The sequence below is a fragment of the Falco peregrinus genome, chromosome 10 (genome assembly GCF_023634155.1).
Source record: "Falco peregrinus isolate bFalPer1 chromosome 10, bFalPer1.pri, whole genome shotgun sequence".
NCBI classification, from domain to species: Eukaryota; Metazoa; Chordata; class Aves; order Falconiformes; family Falconidae; genus Falco; species Falco peregrinus.
Window position 1 is genome coordinate 35,473,547 of NC_073730.1, and position 18,542 is coordinate 35,492,088.

An 18,542-nucleotide genomic window follows, 5' to 3' on the forward strand; every position below is an offset into this window, starting at 1 on the left:
GTTTCTACATTCTGCTTGTTCATGACCTTCAAGGGAGTTCCTCCTACTCGCGCACAGGGCCTGTCTGCAGAGCCACCCTGCCTTTCCGCAGAGCCCACAGCCGGGCAGGACCGCTGGCCTGCCAAGCCCTTCCCTGGCGCAGGCGGAACGATGGGGTCTGGGGTCCTGCAGCATCACCCCCAGCCGCGCCACCGCCACGGAACCGCCAGCCCTTGCCTGCACCCCGCTCCCACGGCCCCAGAGCAAAGCACAGCCGGCACCACTCGCTGTGGTACAGATGGCCACGTGTGCCCCTCTGAAGTGAAGAGCAGAATTCTGAATTTCAGATTAAATCAAGGAACAAAATAAACATCCAAATCCATACATGCCATTCCCAGGACCTCCTGCGTGGTGTCTGTCTGCAGACTCTGGCCCACAGGATTAGTTAGAAACCATTATAATAAGTTAGTCCTAAAATATTTTAAGTGATTCTTTCCCAAGTAAATACTTGCATTGATTTCTACTTCATTCACTAATAGCAATTTATATTTAAAAAGCCAATTTTAATATTAAATCATTATAATTTATTCAATTTCTTGATTACAAAATCTACATGATATTGCTTTGTATTTTCACAGTTCTCATTAAGAAAATGGCTTTTAAATTTTCTTCTCAGAAATGATGATCACTTACATTCTAAATCATTTCACAAAATAGCGAGTGGAGCAAATTTATACATATATATATTTTTACTTATATAAATAATAATACAATTTAAAACTTTCAATTTTAGAAATTCCTTTAGTAAATGCATAGGTTTGTTACAAAAGTCTTCTAATCAAATAACTGTATACTATTTCTATTATGTTTTATTCCTAGTAAATTCTATGGTTACATTCATATGATAAAAAAAGCACACTGTATTCAGAAATACACTTTTATCAGTTGAGCTCCCAGTAAGACACTCAAGTCCAGTAGAAATATAGATTACTTAATGCAGTTTCTTTAGCTGCAAACTAATCACACAGTAGTAGGAGAAAAAAAAAAAAAAAAAGCTTTAGCACATGGTGGTAATTCAGACCAGCAGCTTTTAAATCACAGAACGGTGACACAACACATACCCCAAAAACTCATGGACTTAATTCTCAGAAGAGATTAGAATAATGGGGGGTGCGTGTGTCTACATCCAGTGCCACGCATGTTAACGAGAAAGGAATGATGACGATGATGAAAAACATCAGTCAAGTCTGATTTTTTCCAAAGGTAGGTTAGTCAGCCCTTTCTGAAAGTCAAGTTTACTCTGGGGTATCTCACGAGGAGTTGTCAAAAACAGAAGATGCCCATGATCAGTAGTTACATTTGAAACTGCACACCTTTATTTTACCTTGTTTGAGTCCTAAACTGAACCACTCATTTCTGCCTCAGGGAAAGGCGCCCGCTGGCTCTCAGGGAACACGTACAGCTACCCCTGCCACTTGCACCTCGGTTCACCGGATTTCAAGATCGCACTATGCCCATGACTGCAGATGCACAGATGGTAATTACTTGTGCATCAACATGACCCTGGAGCTGCTGCACCAAGAACAGCTTTTCTGCCTTTGTAGCGGTTACAGCTGTCACAAGCTGGAGCCTAATTTAGAAAGCAAACTCACTTTGGGATGTGGATCGTCAGTAAATTTTCCCCAGAAGCTTGCATTCAGATTATCTGGAAAAGAATATGCCTTTCTCTTTGTGACACTAATGGACTCCTGGGGCTAAAAAAGTATTTCCAGGTGCTGAACGCCCGTGACAGACCCGGCAGAGGTATGGCACGTGCCACTCCTGGAAAGCCAACAGTAATGGAATACCTTATTCAGTACAGTCGAATCCATGAAAACCGGAGGCAGGCCTTGGTAGAGTTGTGTCCTTGGGGACCCATGAGACTAACAAATTAAAACCTTTCTGGCTCAGCTCATAGCAGTAACAGACTTGAGAGCTACTCCAGTGTAAGATTTTTTCCATGAGCAGAGCTGTTACTGACCTCAGTGGCAGTTCTGCTAACAGGAGGGTCATAAAACTGAACAAAATGTTAATGTGCTTTCTACCAATAGATTTTGTACTAATGACCGGGCAAATCTAATAATCCAAAAGAAAACTAAATCTTTTGGAGCATCTCTCAGTAGCCAAATAGTTCACCCTGCATCATGAGAAGACTCAAGTTCAATGTCTTAACACCTTACTGTGAGAGCCACTGAGAGCCTCGAGACCCACAAGAAGAGCCCACCTGGCCCTCAGCACCGACATGGTCATCACAGTGTCTTGTTAAGAAGCACTCCCGAGCTAGGCAGAGGCAGTGGAGCTCCTTGTACACATATACGGCCAAGACTTTCTTCCAAGGGAAAAAAAAAAAAGACTGCATTTGATTTTCTTTTCAGTGAAGCTCAACTTCCTCGTAATGCAGAACACAATCAGAGACTCATTAGAGATAGGGGGATATTAACACAAGTGCATCTCTCTCAGACATCAGCTAAAAATGATACATTCACCATCTTGTACCAGATGAAACCTCATTTGTGTGAACCACAAATCAAGTGCAGTGGGACCTTCTCTCAGTTACATTTTAAGCACAACGCACAGAAAACTTCACTTTAGGCAGTACCAGCTATAGTCTTCTCTGACTACCATCTTTGGACCTGCAGGGTACCATCATTTCTTAAAAGATGTAGTTGTGGATGTGATTAAAATATCACTACATTTTTCAGTGTAGGGAATAATTAATGAATGTATAATCACAGTTTAAATAGCTGTGAACCAGCTTGTACAAAAAAATACAATCATAGCACCATATTTACAAATTTAGTACCATCTCCTGGTTAACTAGAGAGTCTTGAACTATCTTTTTATGGCTAATTAGGTTACATGTTAGTGCTTTCAAAAAATTGCCTGAATTTCTTTTACAAATATACACTTATAAAAAGAAACATTATCAAAACTGCTGTCATCTAAGGCAGCAACTTGTGTTACAAAAGTTATTAAAACATTATTATAGACTTAAAAAAGCTTCAAATTTACTTTTTCCTTTTCATAGGCACTCTATAAACTAAAACGTGGCCTTGTCTTCACAGCTGTTAGTTTAAGCATTTAAACTAGTTAACATTATCAATGTTGCTCACTTTTTTAGATATAAGCAAAAGGAAAAAAGAATCACCCATTAATCAGAAGCATAATTTACATTTTTTACTTTTGCCTACTTTGTACACGTTTTAAAAGTGACACTGTTTTGATGTCGAGGCTTAGTTTATGTTATCCCACTGCCTTCTTAGGGCTTAGTTCCTTCTTCCCTAGAATTTGGTGAAGGCTAGCTGACATGAAGTAGGGTTTTGCTGTAGATCCATCATTTCTTTCCAGATCTTCACCTGAATTTACACAGCAAAAGCAGCCAAAAAGCAAACAGCAGTACAACCACACACACACAGAGACAGAATTGAAGAAAGGAGAGAGCAAAAGAACAAACATTAAAAAAAAAAAAATCTCAATCAAGGCAATTTAGCTGTATCAATAAGCTGATGAAGGACAGTACAATTTCTATTTTCTCAAACCGGAAGAGGTTTTACACAAAGCAGACAAACAAACATCTGGCCATTTCTAAATGATAGCACTGTACCCTTTTTATCCTCTAGTTCTTTGGTTTGGCAGTATAGGTGGAACTTTTCAGAAACACTCACACCTCCACTGAAGTCTGGCATTTTGGCTACTTCTTGCTAGAAAATTTGTCCCAAAGAGCACTGTGGATTTAAACACTTTTAAAAACTGGACCCTTTTTTACTGTCAAAGGTAAAGTTCTTTTGAAAACCTGATGCCACAAGCGTGCAATATTCTATATGATCTCTATTGTCCGTTACTGAATGGAAGCATGGGAAGCAAAACAGAATATGAATTTAAAATAACGAGGTAGATGTATTACTTTTTTTTCCTTCAGAAGGTCATGACTAAATCACCTGTCTGGGTTCAGCCCAGTATTTGTGCCATGCAATAGTCACAGACCAGTGAAAAATTTCTCAGTGATGGGCAATCTGGAAGGAGTGTGCAGTGAAGCACAATCATTGCAAATGCAACCCTGCTGAAGCAAAGCGTGGTATCTGCAAGGCCAAAAAGACAGCACGAGTCGTAAGAAATGACCGAAGAGGTCAAAGGAAGCAAACCTTCGTAAATCTCCATGGCAGTATATACCATGTGTCTTTGGAATAAATTGAAAAAAAAAATCTGTTAATTTTTGAGACACCAACAAACTTTCTAAATTTTATTAGTTTGATCACTTTCCATGCAGTGTCTTGACTGTGATCACGTTTCTTTAGAACCAAAGTCCATAACATGAAATAAACAGGACGTAGTTCTCAACTAGACAACAGTTTTCAGTTTTGTGACTGATTTTATTCCTGTAATTCTTTGGGAACCCAGTATTTCCACAATCATGACTAACCTTAGGTTCCTGGGGAAGCAGGGTTAGGAAGGTGGGTGTTTAAAGAAAAGAAAGAATTTATGCTATTGTAAAATGAGAATCCGTATTACTGTTTATATCTTGCTTCAGTGATCCACTGTATATATGCTAGAACAAGGCTATGACTATTTCATTATTCCTTTAGTATTACCAAATAATCCATCAATTGCAAGAACAATCACTGCCATGTAAATTCTACTTGAACCTACCAGAATGACTTTTGCTATAGAAAAACTGTATCTTTATTTCTTTAATTTAGTAAAACTAGCAAATGAAATGTATTTCTTAATAAGTACATCCTCTTCTTATAATCATGTCCTAATTTGAGACCAACAGATTTCTTTCGTGATTTTTGTATGCTCTGACAGGACACATTGAACAGCAGTCCCTTTGATGGTGCCCATGACTGCTTGCCATTGGGGGGTCCAAGGGACATACAGCTTTTTAAATGGTGTTTCACACAAATTTGAAGGTAATTCAGCATAATTGTTCAGGGACATTAAGGTGAAAACAAAGGACTACCTATATACCAAAGAGTAACCTTGTTATTAACACAAGGTTTGAGTTAATCATTGCTGTGCAGGGCTCTTTGCAAAGCACCCAGAAGCAAATTCTTAATGAAAGTTAAGGAACATCTGAAAAACAAAAGCCAGATATCCCCATGAGCCACACAGCCACCCTCCATTACTTAATCTAATTAAATTTGAATACTAAAACACTTCTGCATTGAAGAATGTATCAAGGAGCCAGTCTGAAAAGCAGAAGCAGTTCCTTTTTCGCAGTCTGCTAGCATGTCACCAGAATTCTACTCTTCTTCCCATGATTTGCAGGTGTATCAGCGAAAGAAAAGGTAGTACTTACAAAAGCAGAGGAAAAGCGTGTCAACACACATTGCATAGACGCTGAAGAACGCATGTGCAACTAGGTAGGAGCCAATAATGACCGTCTACAAAAAACAAACCACAGTAAAACCCCAAATTTAGTTTGGCACCAATGTGGGAGTGTTAACACAAGTCAGAAGCCTAGTCTACTAAGCAAATGTGGGAGGGTTTAATGGCAGTTTCTGACCAAAAATCACTACTGCTGTGGAAAGGCATCACAGGTTTAAGACACTGTGTTCTATCTAACATGCAGTAGCTGCTGGTTTTCTAGCTGCAAAATCGGAGCCATTTCAACCCCCAAACAAAATATATGCCCAGAATACTCTGAACTCCTTCAAGATTATTCTAAAGAATCGCTCATCTGGAGATGTTCAAGAGTCTAGGGGGGCTACAAAAGGAGAAAGACATGCACTGCAAGTCCCTTCCACTAAAAGCCACACCATCTTCAGTGCCTCACCACCAGCCTTTGCTGTCTGGGAAGTCTGAGCAAAGCAGATATGGAACCTAGTTTTTCTGAAGGTGCAGTTACTGCAGTGCCACTTCTGCCTGAAGTATCCAGAGAGGCCTAAAGCAGCAGATCAGTCCTCACGTCAGTGGACAGTATGCCACCGAGAAGATGACAACAGGGCCTGTTATCAGACCATGCCTGGGGTAGTCTGAGCACCTCAAACTGCCCTCAGCGTTCAGGATATTAGATGGTTGCCTTACCAACAATGGTACCCAGTAGTAATTTAACGTTGGTGCTTCCTGTGCAAAGACTGGTATTCTCTGTGTGAAGAAAAAGAACGCAAGAACACCTGCAAGAAGCACAGAAGATTAGTGATTCCTATGCCAAAGCTGACTTCCTAATGCCTAAAGAATGGATGAGATAAAACAAACAGGTGACAAGATCCAAGGTTGGTTTAAATCAGAGTTTGTAAACAAGAAATTCCTCCAAGACTAATCATCTGCTGGATCTGTATTCTAACAGAAGAAACATGTCAAATGAGTCAATTACCATAAAAATATTTATGGGCCCAGAAAGACATTAATGAATTTTTTAATCATTCTGTTGGATTTAACAGTAAAATTAATAAATAATGATAAACAAGCCAATGACATGGGATAACGACCATTGGGTGGATCCTTTCTAAGACACAAAAAGAGTGAGAAAAATTCTGCTGCTTTAAATTTTGCTGCTTGAAGAAATACTTAATTATTTCAGATTGAAAGGAGAAACGGCAGTGCTCATGATAAGCACAACAATAAGTTTAGAACAGACCAGTATCCTCAACACAAATCGCTCAAAGAATTTATTCCTGAAGAGGATAAAGACACAAATTAATTTCAGTATTTCATGGCTTACATTTCAGAGAATATGTCTCCAATCAAATTTGCTACCCCAGTTTGAAAGTCATTCTACAGTAATGACAAAATCTTTTAGATCTGTTCTTGGTACTAATTTTCAATTTTTTGTTAAAATATAATTAATTAGTAATCTTGAAAAGTATACAGCATAGATAATACAGTTATTTGTAAAATAATGCTTTGAAACTGCTGTGAAAATTTAGAAAAAAATATAAGGGAATACTGCCAACTTGAATTTCTGGAAGTGTTTCACTTAAAAAAAAAAAAAATCACTTTTCTGTCACAGAAAAACATGAGTAATATACTTTGATGTTTACTGGTAACTAAGAAAATGCCATAAGGGTGTTAAAAATACCCTTTTTCTTTTACTGCTGCTTATAGCTATAAAGGGCTTGAACACAGCAGAGCTTTAGGCCCATCGCCTGCAGACCTGCACCACCTCCTCTTTGTACACATGCTGTCTGCTACCAAGTAGATCTCATTTGCACTCATTTGCAATTTTCTTCACTTCTGAAAGGAGAATCAATTGTGGCTGACTTACTGGATGTGAATTTAGTTTGATACAGCTATGATGCTTTGGCTGCAGAAGTCCTTACCTCAGCAACAAATGCAAGAGCTGTAAAAGCAGTTATGGAAAAGACGCTGTCAACAACACACAGGGGGAGAGCCAGCGGCTGGGGGGAAGGGAAAGGGCGTGGGGTGGGGGAAGTATTTTAGTTCAGTCTTGCAAATCCTACAAACAGGGGAACAGCTTCCCAGGACAGCCAGACCAGTGAGAACCTCCAGCTGTTAACTAAGCATACATGAATATGGCAGGCATACTTGTAGGTACCAGAAAAAAGAACATACTGTTTGATAAAAATCTACTAGCTTACCTACACCACCAGCAACAAGAATTTTCCCCAGGAATAAAAGGAAGTCTGTCACTTTGTCCAGAACTGCAACTCTGTTCAGCAAAGGACAAATGATACACAATCATCACAAACCAGACATTTGTGTTCTTTCTCCTTAAATCTATGGATAACTGATAAACATGACCAAGAAGCCATTTTCTGCTGGTTTCACAGGCTGACAATGCAATGCAGAAACACAACACTGAGATGGGCTTTATTACAGCCTAATCCCAGGAGGCAAAAAAGCACTGAGCCTCTTGTTCAGTTAGGCTTTAACACAGCAATACCATTATAGCACTTGAAGACTGTTTATTGCTCTTGCTGGTTGAAAAAAAACTAAACAAAAGCATCAAAATATTTTTATTTCAGCCTTTCTTCTAGGGTCAAAGATAAGCCAGCCCAGAAGAGGCAAAGTACACACTAAAAAAACCCAAAGCCACGTTTGCGTAGATTGCTGGTAGGTCTTCTTTTCACTTGGTCCTATCTGGCCACATTTCATGATCCCATAACATGCAAAATCTACTGTTTTGAAGATATCATGGTACAACACAGAAGGCAGGAGGCCTCAAAGCAGGGAGACAATCACAGGTGAATGAATGAAGGTAGACAGAAAAATTGACAGTAAAATCTGCAACCCTCGTGGAAAGCAACAGCAGGGAGTTTCTGCCCAAAATCCTGCCAGTCTGTCTTATCAGAAACTGCAGGTAAATAATGGGATGGAAAATGAGCTTTGTATCATCAGCCTCAACAGTGCTGAAGGCTATGGATATACAGCACTGACTACCACGAAGGATAAAATGTTAAGAAATATTGAAGAGAACAAATCTTCATTGACCTGTCAGAATTCAGAACAGGCAAAATACAGAATAAAAAAAATATCTCTGAAATGATAGAATTATATGCCTGGCTTTTAGCTATTCTTACTGATAAAGCACAAAGGACAGTGAGGCGATGTTCTGAAAGGAAATGAAGGCAGATTCTCTTTCGTGTTGCACAGGCACTACATGGTGTGGACGCCACTGTACTGATATTAACGCAGAGTAACAGAGTGAATGCATTCCATTCTCCTCCCATTTCCATCTTAAGCATCCCTTTAATTTTCCTCTTTCAGCCTCCTCCTCCATTCCCCTCCTCCTCCCAGTCCTTTAACTTAAAAAAATTTAAACCACCGAACCAGTTTTACTGTGTCTCTTGCTTGGTAATTAGATGGTCTGCTATTGCATTAAACACGGCCTGCTCCTAAGTTATTCTCCCATAAATTTTTGATCTCACAGTAGTATAGGAAGAGCGAGGAGCAATGAAAAGTACTGATGAGAGCAGGGAGTTTGGCAGCAGTCTTGGTAGTAGGGAAAAGGGCCAGGGGAGTTCCCAGCACCAGGGGAGATCTGGTTGTATTAAAGATACTGGTTTTGGAAGCAAAGTACTCTCTCTTCTTTATTGCCACTCTGATACCTTGTAAGCTTTCTGGATGACACTGAAGACACAGGTGTCTCTGCTTTCTTCTTCATAGGCAGTGAGCAGACCAAAGCTCAAGAAATGCACATATGGCAGGTCACAAGCACCCCATTCCTGTACATCCATAGATCTCTCAGGGGCTCCATTGGTTCTTTGGGAGGCACTATTACAATCTACTGGGTGCTTATGAATTTAAAAGAGTAACCACAAGGAAACTGTTAAGATTATATCAGCCTTGCTTAGGGTACTATGCTGGACAGCCTGCCGTTACACACTGAGTGCTAGAAGTGAGGGTCATGTCTGAGCACAGAAGCAGCATACAACAATATTTGGAGGAGACATGGGAGAGGAAATAAGTGTGTCTTCAGAGCGCAATAGCAGGAAATCCTGACATTTCCAAGGACTGGGAGATGGCCCCTTACCTCACCACATTCCGCATGAGCAGAAAGAATGCTTCCTTTGCCGAGGTGCAGAAGTTTTTACCATATATGGCAATCTGCAAAACAATAGTAGCTGTTAAGAATTTTAAATTATGAGAATACCTCCTTGTATGCCAGAATCTTACTGTGTGTAATACATAGTTCTTTCTAATATGTGGCCTTGAAACTCAGACGAACACAAAACACTTCCCCCAGCCACCTGCTGCCTCTCAGTGCTTCCCACCAGGCTGGGACAGAATATTATCCATCCTTCCCTTTGAAATCACCCAGTGATGAGCATGCCAGTCCCTGTGACCTTGCAGGCAGTAGACTCAGTACTTAGTTTGCCAAGTACAGCAAATAAGATACTTGCTGAGGGGTCCTTCTGACTTTGCTAGCTACCAGCACTAGATTTACAGTCAGTGGAAAGGCACAGGCACTTGTAGAGCAGAAGTGAGTTGACTCCTATAGGCATCTCCTTGGACCTGATACTGCTCTCACTTAAGAAGAAATCAGCAATGCCAGTACCAAGTCAGTGGATTTATATCACCATGAAGTAAAGCAGCTAAAGCTGTTCAGGAATCCATTTCTTCTTCCTGGAACAGTGTCCACAAGGGTAAGTTGGTAAGGTATATTAGAACAGCTCTTGGTGAAGTCAGTTTACCAACCGTAAACAAGACAGTCAAAAAGAATACTTCTTCAAGATGGCATTAATTTGAGATATAAATTGCATGAACATGGGTTATAACGGACCATTACAGCCACCTCCTTTAAGACAAGTCTATGACTGCACCATTTAATCACTGAAATTACTTCCAGTCAGAACATCCTAGGCTGAAATCTGTGTATGTTTATACAGGTGAAAACTGGAATCTCCTGGAAGTTGAGAAGGGTTATTTTAGAGAAATATCACTGCTGCTGCTAGTAGAATTTATGCTTTTGACTTCCAGGAGGAAATACAAATACCACATGCCTTCTGCCCTCCTTACTCAAACACTGCCTCCAAATAGAAGCATCATCAACATGCAGCATGAAACAAGCTAATATTCCTGTTGAAATCAGGATTTCAAGTGGTGAATCAGAGGGGGGGTTAACCATTTATGCCATCCCCTTCTAATGACTTTGGGGGGTGAGGGGGATGGACATGGACAGGCATGAAAAGAGGCCGAGTTTAGGAGAAGAAGAAAGATCTTACTTTTTCGTTGTAGGACCATATGCATTTCCTAAAAACTTCCATAAATCCCATTATTTATTCATCAGATTCTAGTACTACTGGCTGTTGCCCAGCTAGTAGTGGCTAGGGTATTTTAGTGTCCCAGATAGGGGAGACCACATGCAGAGAGAACACGTACCATGATGTAGGCATTTCTGTTTATAAATTTTAAGAATTTTTCCAAACACCAGAAACAGCATTTGAGGCAGCAGAGTAGAAATCTAGTGAAGGAGTTCTGTGTACCTGAAAAAAAGGAGAGAGTACATCACACATAGAACTCATGAACAGTCTTCAGAACACAAAGTATTCAGAAGAAAATGTTAAATTGTGACAAAAGCAGACACTTTTATTTCTTTTCTTCTAGGTATGGACTCTTTCAACCAAATTTATCTCACCTGCTTTTGATTAGATCAGATCCACATCCCACATGAACTTTGCATTAGGCTCCCATGGACAAAGACTCAATTTGAATAAATCAGCACAGATTCACTGGCTTCACATGGAACTACAATGGCTAAAAATAATGTGGAATTTATCTGTTTTCATTGATGAAAATACCTCTTGGGAAAGTAAGGAAGTAATTTACCAAAGAAGGTCTTAATAACCTACAGCAGAATCATAAATCTCACCTTTCAGTTTGTGATCCAAGTACTCCAGTATTACTCTAATAAGCTGGACAACTGCAAGAATTAAGGCTCCAAAGGCCAGTGAACCTGTATGGTATCTAGAACAAAATAAATTACTGTTATGTTGTGCATATGTGCATATATACTATTATATACATATGTGTGTGTGTGTGTATATATATATATATAAAAGTAAAATTGTAACTGGAGGAAGGTCCATTAGTGAGAATTACATATTCTAATGGACCTTCATCCTGGTCCACCAGAGAGGAACAGGATGAAGCCACTGGTGCTGCTGGTGTTTTTGTGAGCACTGTGTGCGCCCATCTGTTGCTCTATGTGGACAGCTGTGTATGTGTTGTGTACATGTATCTGGGTGTGTGTGCCTACTGGGAATACCTGCTTGGCCTTGTCACTGGGGGCACATGGAGCTGCAGCAGCCTTGCCGCTATTGGGCTACACAATCCAGCCTCCTCTTAGCAATGAGATTTTCCTGATCATACTGGTTTTGGATGGAATAGAATTAGTTTTCTTCATAGTAACTTGTATGGTGCTATGTTTTGGATTTGTGATGAAAACAGAGCTGATAGCACATCAGTGGTTTAGCTGTTGCTGAACAGTGCCAGGGGCTGTTCTGCTCCTCACCCCCCCCACAGCCAGCAGCTGGGGGGCACAGGGAGCTGGGGGGGGACATGCCGCGCCAGCTGCCCCCCCCGAGCCCAGGGGTACCCACCCCGTACGGCCTCACGCTCAGCATGGAGCGCTGGGGGAAGGAGGAGGAAGGGGGCTGCGGGGAGTTATGGCATCTGTCTTCCCCAGTCACCGTTAGGTGTGATGAAGGCCTCTTGTCTGGGGGATGGCTGAACGCTTGCCTGTGATGGGAAGTAGTGAACTAATTCCTTATTTGCTTGCGCACACTGCTTTGCTTTACCTATTAAACTGCCTTTGCCTCAGCCCATGAGTCTCTGCACTTTCACCCTCCCGAGTCTCTCCCCACCCCGCTGGGAGGGAGGGAGCGAGCGGCTGCGGGGGCCTGGCTGCCTACCGAGATTAAACCACAAAGCTGACTAATCGTTTTCATTTGATATTCTAAGTCTGGCTTCCCTAGATGTAAAAAGAGCACTTGTTGGAGAGATGACAAGGCTCACATCCATCTCCAGAGTCTTACCGTATTGCTCGTCCAAATGAAGAGAAGAGCGGCCACAGTGGAATATCAGCTGGTTTTCGAGAGGCCCAGTAATAAGAGGCAAAGGCACCAGCAAGGGTACACTGACCCAGTGCAATTGCAAAGTTCACCAGCCAGAGAAAGACAAAAGCATTGGCCAACTGGAAGATGAAGATGTACTTATGGTACAGGCTTTCTCCTCCATAAAAAGCAAAAGTACACTGAGCACCCAGACATACTTTAGTCACATTGGTTGTGTTAAAAGTCTGCATAGAAAGAAAAACAGTCAACACAATGGTAAGCAGTCAATTCTGTGCAGTCTCTGAAGTTTAGTAGCTTAATACAAGTAACATAACTCTGCTGATGTTTCATTAGCTCACCCAACACCGCACTCCAATACTATGTAACCTGTTTACATATTTAAGGATTCATATTAGTATCTTATACAGGTGCTCAACTTTATAAACGATGCAGTTAGTAAACAGGGCTGTTCACTGCATGCCTGAAACCTACATAAATGGAATTTAATTACAGAAATCTACTTTTAAGACACATAAAAGCTTCAGTTTCATTAAAGAAAATCTGTTCACATTAAAAAAAAAAAAATTATTTCAAAACCAGAGGACAAATCTACAGTTTAGGTAAATCCCCACAGCCAAACTGAAATCAGCAGAGCTGTGCCATTTTACACAAGTTGTGGACGTGGTTGTAACTTGCCTTACCTATCTCAGAGTATTAAAACAGGTGTAGTCTTTAAATTGAATTAGTTTTCCCTATTTCTATTGTTCATTTCATGTATTTGCTCCGTTTTGGCATGAAATAAAACTAGTCAATTTCTAATTCCTTTCTTTTTTAGTGTTCAGACATCATCAGCAGGGTGGGGAATTGTTTGGCACATACATAACCAGAGCAGTACACTGAAATTTAAACACCTGAAAATAACTCTGATGCAACATTTAATAAGTATTTCCAGTTTTCAAAACATTCTGAAAATTCAACCCCACAGTCAAGTAAAAACATTTGACTGAAGACAAATATTTTTTGAGCTTCATAAAGGTTATTTCTATGCCAAAAGAAGCTAAGCTTCTGCTTCAAAACACGGCTGATCCTTGGGAAACTTTGAAGCACAGGTTTCAAAGTCTTCCATTGCTTTTTGAGGACCACAAAAACAGAATTTTCATGAATTCAAGAACAACTTTCCAAATAAACCTGTATTTCTGTGTCTTTCTTTCTCACTCTGTAAATTATTAGGTTAATATTTACCTATTTAACAGGATAGTTTAGCTCAAAAATCAGTTTATATCTGTAAATTGCTTTGAACAAAGAAGTGTTACCTGAACACTAAGTACTATTTTCAGATTGAACATGAGGAATTGTTACTTAAAATACGCACATTTTCACCTAGCATTGCATTTAACAGTGATTAAGAAATGCAATTAACATAGCTCTCACTATAGGTTAAGTATCTGTTACACTTACCTCTGGATCACAAGTCAGGTTTGCATACTTGCAGAGTGTTTGATTAGCCATTACTTTATACACAGGTTCTCCTGATGTAGCCAGAAAACTGAACGAAATATTTTAAGGCGGAATGATAGAACTGTAAGCTTTCAGCAGCTTAGGATACTGCACTGGGTAACCACTAGCTCTAAAGAACTTGAGCAGGTAACAGGAAAACTGCTTTTGCTATGCAGAGATGTATACAAAGTGTTGATAGACGAGACCAAATACCATTGTTACTTAGAGAACTAAGGCAAACTCCATCCTGGAGCTGTAATAACCCCTAACCAGAATGGGCAAGTGGAATAACCTTGAAAGTTGATTCAGTCACCCCTGCACATCTGCCTTTGACAGGGCAGATTATGCAGTAGTTCTTTGACAGTTTGTGTATTAGTGGAAGTAGACACAGACCATAAAGATAAATTAGCATTGTCCTGAACAGCAATAACTGGCCCCCCTTGCATGTGAACAAAATATTAGTTTTCAATAAGCGATTTCCCCATTTCTGATACTTTACCAACCCTTGCTGTTCTGGGAACAGATGGTGGCTGCTGTTATGCAATTTAGAGAAGACTCGGTGCACTGCATGTTCTCTTACTCCTTGCCTATACTTTTCTGAACAAAACACACCTGGAGCCCGCCCCTAGCTAAGAGACCACTAACATCAGGCCTATAGAGCATGCAGCACACTAAAGGCCATATTCACTCTTTGCTGAGAGCCCTTTTTTACCCCTTAAAGTCAACCTTATGTAGTACACAAGGCCTTGATGATCCCTCTGATTTGGCATGAATTTTAGTCCAATTCTTCTTAATGAAATTAAATTCACTGTCCTATTTGTACATCACATGCAAACGGGCAGTGAGAAAGAGTGCATCAGTGCAGCAAATGCACTCTTAACGTTAGTTTAGTTAAGGTGAAATAGCAGAGAATTTATCTAGTCTTTCAGACCAGAAGACTGTTCCTCCAGAGGTACACAGACAGAAGGATACACAGCTGTCACAGCCCAGTAAGAAATACAAATTGCAATGAGTATAAAGGTGACGATTGGGTAGAACAACGTAGACATTATGTAGCCAATAGCCCTATGAAAGAAACAAAACATACCGGTAAGCTACAACAATTTAAGAAACAAGCTTTTTATCAATCCTCTTCTAGTATCATCCTTTTTACACTGAGCTACTTGTTGATAGTGGTAGCATCAACTCTGGGTGAACTGCCCGCAGCAATCTCAGAGGTGAACACCTCCAGCTGGGTATCTCATGGGATGTGATTTCAGAGAGCATGTGTTTTGTTCACTGAAGCTTACAGGTTGGTTCTCTATATACTCCTGTCACCAACCTCTTACTGTTACTCTACATTTTCCTTCCAGTGATGATGTAAGTTTATTACAAGCCTTTTTGTCTCTTAAGACTATTTCCTGCACTATTTCTCCCATGACTTGTGGCACTTGTGATGCTATTTGTTTTACAGAAGGCAGTTTCCAGAATGTAAAAGGAGACAAATTTACTCAGTTCCTGCTGCTAAACTAGTAAATGTTGGGCAGAATGCAAGGGAACTGTCAAGTGCAATCAAGAGGTTAAGGGCATCAATTCCTGCCTGAGTCAAGAGATGTAAAAGTCCATTAAGAGTCACACAAGAGGACACAGCCTCAGGCTGAGAAAGAATCACTACCTATTAGCAGTGTTCAGCAGTTGATGGCAGGCCTCTTAGTTATCACTAAGATAATGGACAGTCTCAGCTCAGTCCAACAAACTGAGTAACAACTGTTGATTGTTTCTAACTATGAATTTCAAGTCAATTATTAGCATTATAATTGTAGGATTTTTGAAAGAGTAGTTAAAAGGTATTAAAACATGTAATCTGATTTCCAGTCATTAGCAGCTTCTTTTTCATCTTCCTGAATACAGGGTAGGTCTGTTAGATTCACAGTAATTACATACGGTGTTCCACCTCATGTATTATGCATGAGAGTAAAAATATCGCCCCCAAGTGACCATTTCATGCTGCTGAAAATGTTATTACTTGCCAGCAGGAAGTTTATGAACTTCTTGAAACCCTTCTACTTGCCAAGGTTGTGAACAAAAGGGTTGCAGAATGTTAGAAGTGTTCCTGGATTTTAATGAACAGGAATTAAAGAGTATAATTTAGTGCTGCCAAAAATAATCACTATGCTCGAACTGCACAGTAGCGTAAGACAGGAAACAGGTACCTGGCTGAATGCAGAACTTCAGAATTTCTTAATCCCATTACAAAACTCCCCAAAACCCCAAATCCACAACGTCAATGGAGAAAACTACAAGCAAGTGCACATAGATAAACTCAGAGCTAACCCTATGTGCTCTAACAACGGAGTTCTACTTCCAAGGCCTATGAGACCTTAGCCTACTTGCAATGAAATCCAAGGGTCTGACATTTTAAGTCAATTTCTCCTTTTTTATATTCCCATTTTTTTAAAAAAAGAAGTAAGTGTTGGCACTGTATAAACCAGGAACCACCATGAACAAAGTCTATGCAGATTTCAGGAAACACAAAATGAAGAGGTGTCCTAGACCTTCAACTCTCATTATCGTGCTCTGCTTTCTTCTTTACTCAGAGCTGAAAATGGAAGTCTCCTTTTCTCTCTGCAGATTTATGCATGTCTACTCAAAGGTTTGATTTGAGCCAGAAGAATCCAGTCTCTCCTAAACAAAAGCTATAGCCAAAATAACACCAATCCTCTAACCACTACTATGTCACGCTGGAGACAATCCAACGACAGAGCAAAGTTGTCAGCCCAGGCTCCTGTTAACAGTATACTACACGTAGCATCTCTGCTAGTACACTTTCTTGCACTGAGGATATGTGGTACCACTAATAGCATATGTACTCTTAAGGCAGGCAGCTGAGAGGCAAGAAATGTCTTACTGCTAAAGAAAAAGCTTTTATAAGCACAACCTCATTAACAGAGAATTGGCATTCCTTATACTACCTATTTGGCTCAACAAATCCAGTGCTGTACTCTAACCCTCAAATTTCTGCCCTTGGTAATGCAAGATGAAGTTCAAGAAGAGTGTATTCTAGAGATCATTTAATAAAATTCAAAATATATTCAAATCAGACAAACATACCTACTACCTTCCTTCAACAGCGCAATAGCAATCCGGATCCGATTCCTTAGGAAGATCAGCATCAGTATGATTATGACCTCAACAACACAAAGTATTATCACTGTAAAAAAAACCAAACAAAAAAGTTTGATTTATCAAAAATTCAATGAGTACGCTGCCTCTATAAATCATTTCCCCCCCTTGTATTTTAAACTGCTGTTCATGAATTCTCTGCTACAGCAGTTGTCTCTTCCTCTCACTGCACCTGCCAATCTTCAGTCCCATTTCACAGTTCCAGTGTAGGGAAATTCTACATGCAGAGAGTTAGTCAGAATGTGTAGGACCCTGACATTAGCACTTAAAATTTTAGAAGAAACTTTCACCAAGAGTGCACTTTTCTGATATATATTATTCTAACATTAGATGTACTTGAATCAACAGTTTAGTTTGAGTATTAACGTGGCATGAGCTCCTTTCACCTCGTCTGAGTAAGAAAATAACAAGAGTCTAAGATAGGACAGTTTTGGACAAATTATTTTCACCTTCCGGTTGTGCTGCTGGAATCATACAAACTTGCCTGAGGTTAGAGAGCTGAGAGCACCATGACCTAGAACATTTCCTCTCTTTAGTTATGAGCAGCGTTTGAATCACAACCCAGATCTGGTTTAAAGAGTCTGCTTCTGTCTGATTTCCATTTGTGTCGGTTCAAAACCTACTTCTGCAGTAGAAAGTAAAAAAAATTCTCTGGACTTCATCTAGAGAAGACAAGAGTCTTTAATGCCTGAAGCATATCTCCCCTGACTCTGAGACATATCCGTTAAATCTAGGTGCTTCAGATAGGTAGATAACATTTAAACCTGCCCAGCAGTTGTGCATGGTTGCACACAGCAGGAACTGTCTCCTCCAGCTGAAACCAAGAAGTTTTGTGGAAGGAGAAGAAAATAGAAGTGATAGTATTGCAAAGCCTTGGATTGTCTGGAGGTTTGCAAAGGGACTCGGGAATTGGCTTCATGTCCCACAGCTTAGACATAGTCTCAGAATCCAGACCCAGACAGTCACAGATGATGTTAAACTGCAGTCCCGAGTATTATCAGTACCCCCAGCCATCAGAACTGGTGGTGGCAGTGACCACCGTGGTGCTCAGAGCCAGACTTTTTTCAGAACAAAGTTTTTGTTACACACAATTCAGCACCTATTTTTGATATGGTTCCCCATGAAGGAATACAGAATCAGGTTTCTTTAAAGTTGGTCTCATACTAGTTCAGCTCTGTTAAGTTAATGTAGCTTGTCCCAAACCATTGTGAAAAAGGAAAGTAGTGTCAGTACACGGTGAATGTACTAGGCCGGTGAATGTACTAGGCCTAAGAGGACCTACGTTTTCTTCAAGGATATTTAACTGCTTTGCTGGGTGACTTTGGAAAAATAATTTAATTCCTGAGTACCTTAATTTACTTGTCTGAAAGTGACACTGACCCTTGGATAAACTATATATTGGCTGCT

The 18,542-nt window shown here is 40.1% G+C and overlaps 1 protein-coding gene across 3 annotated transcripts in view; it reads right to left on the bottom strand.

Moving 5' to 3' along the window:
* Positions 1-540: 540 nt before the first annotated feature.
* SLC44A5 (solute carrier family 44 member 5) overlaps positions 541-18,542 on the bottom strand; it is a 94,392-nt gene continuing 76,390 nt past the window's right edge. For 2 of the 3 annotated variants that reach the window (XM_055815582.1, XM_055815583.1), the window contains exons 12-22: positions 17,064-17,163; positions 14,946-15,038; positions 13,935-14,022; positions 12,459-12,721; positions 11,294-11,388; positions 10,804-10,907; positions 9,455-9,528; positions 7,560-7,630; positions 6,046-6,134; positions 5,318-5,402; positions 541-3,374 (exon numbers count right to left, since the gene is read on the bottom strand). In XM_055815582.1, the coding sequence (XP_055671557.1) occupies positions 3,262-3,374; positions 5,318-5,402; positions 6,046-6,134; positions 7,560-7,630; positions 9,455-9,528; positions 10,804-10,907; positions 11,294-11,388; positions 12,459-12,721; positions 13,935-14,022; positions 14,946-15,038; positions 17,064-17,163 (1,175 nt within the window). In that variant the 3' untranslated portion in view covers positions 541-3,261. The other variant, XM_055815584.1, reaches the window with a different exon arrangement.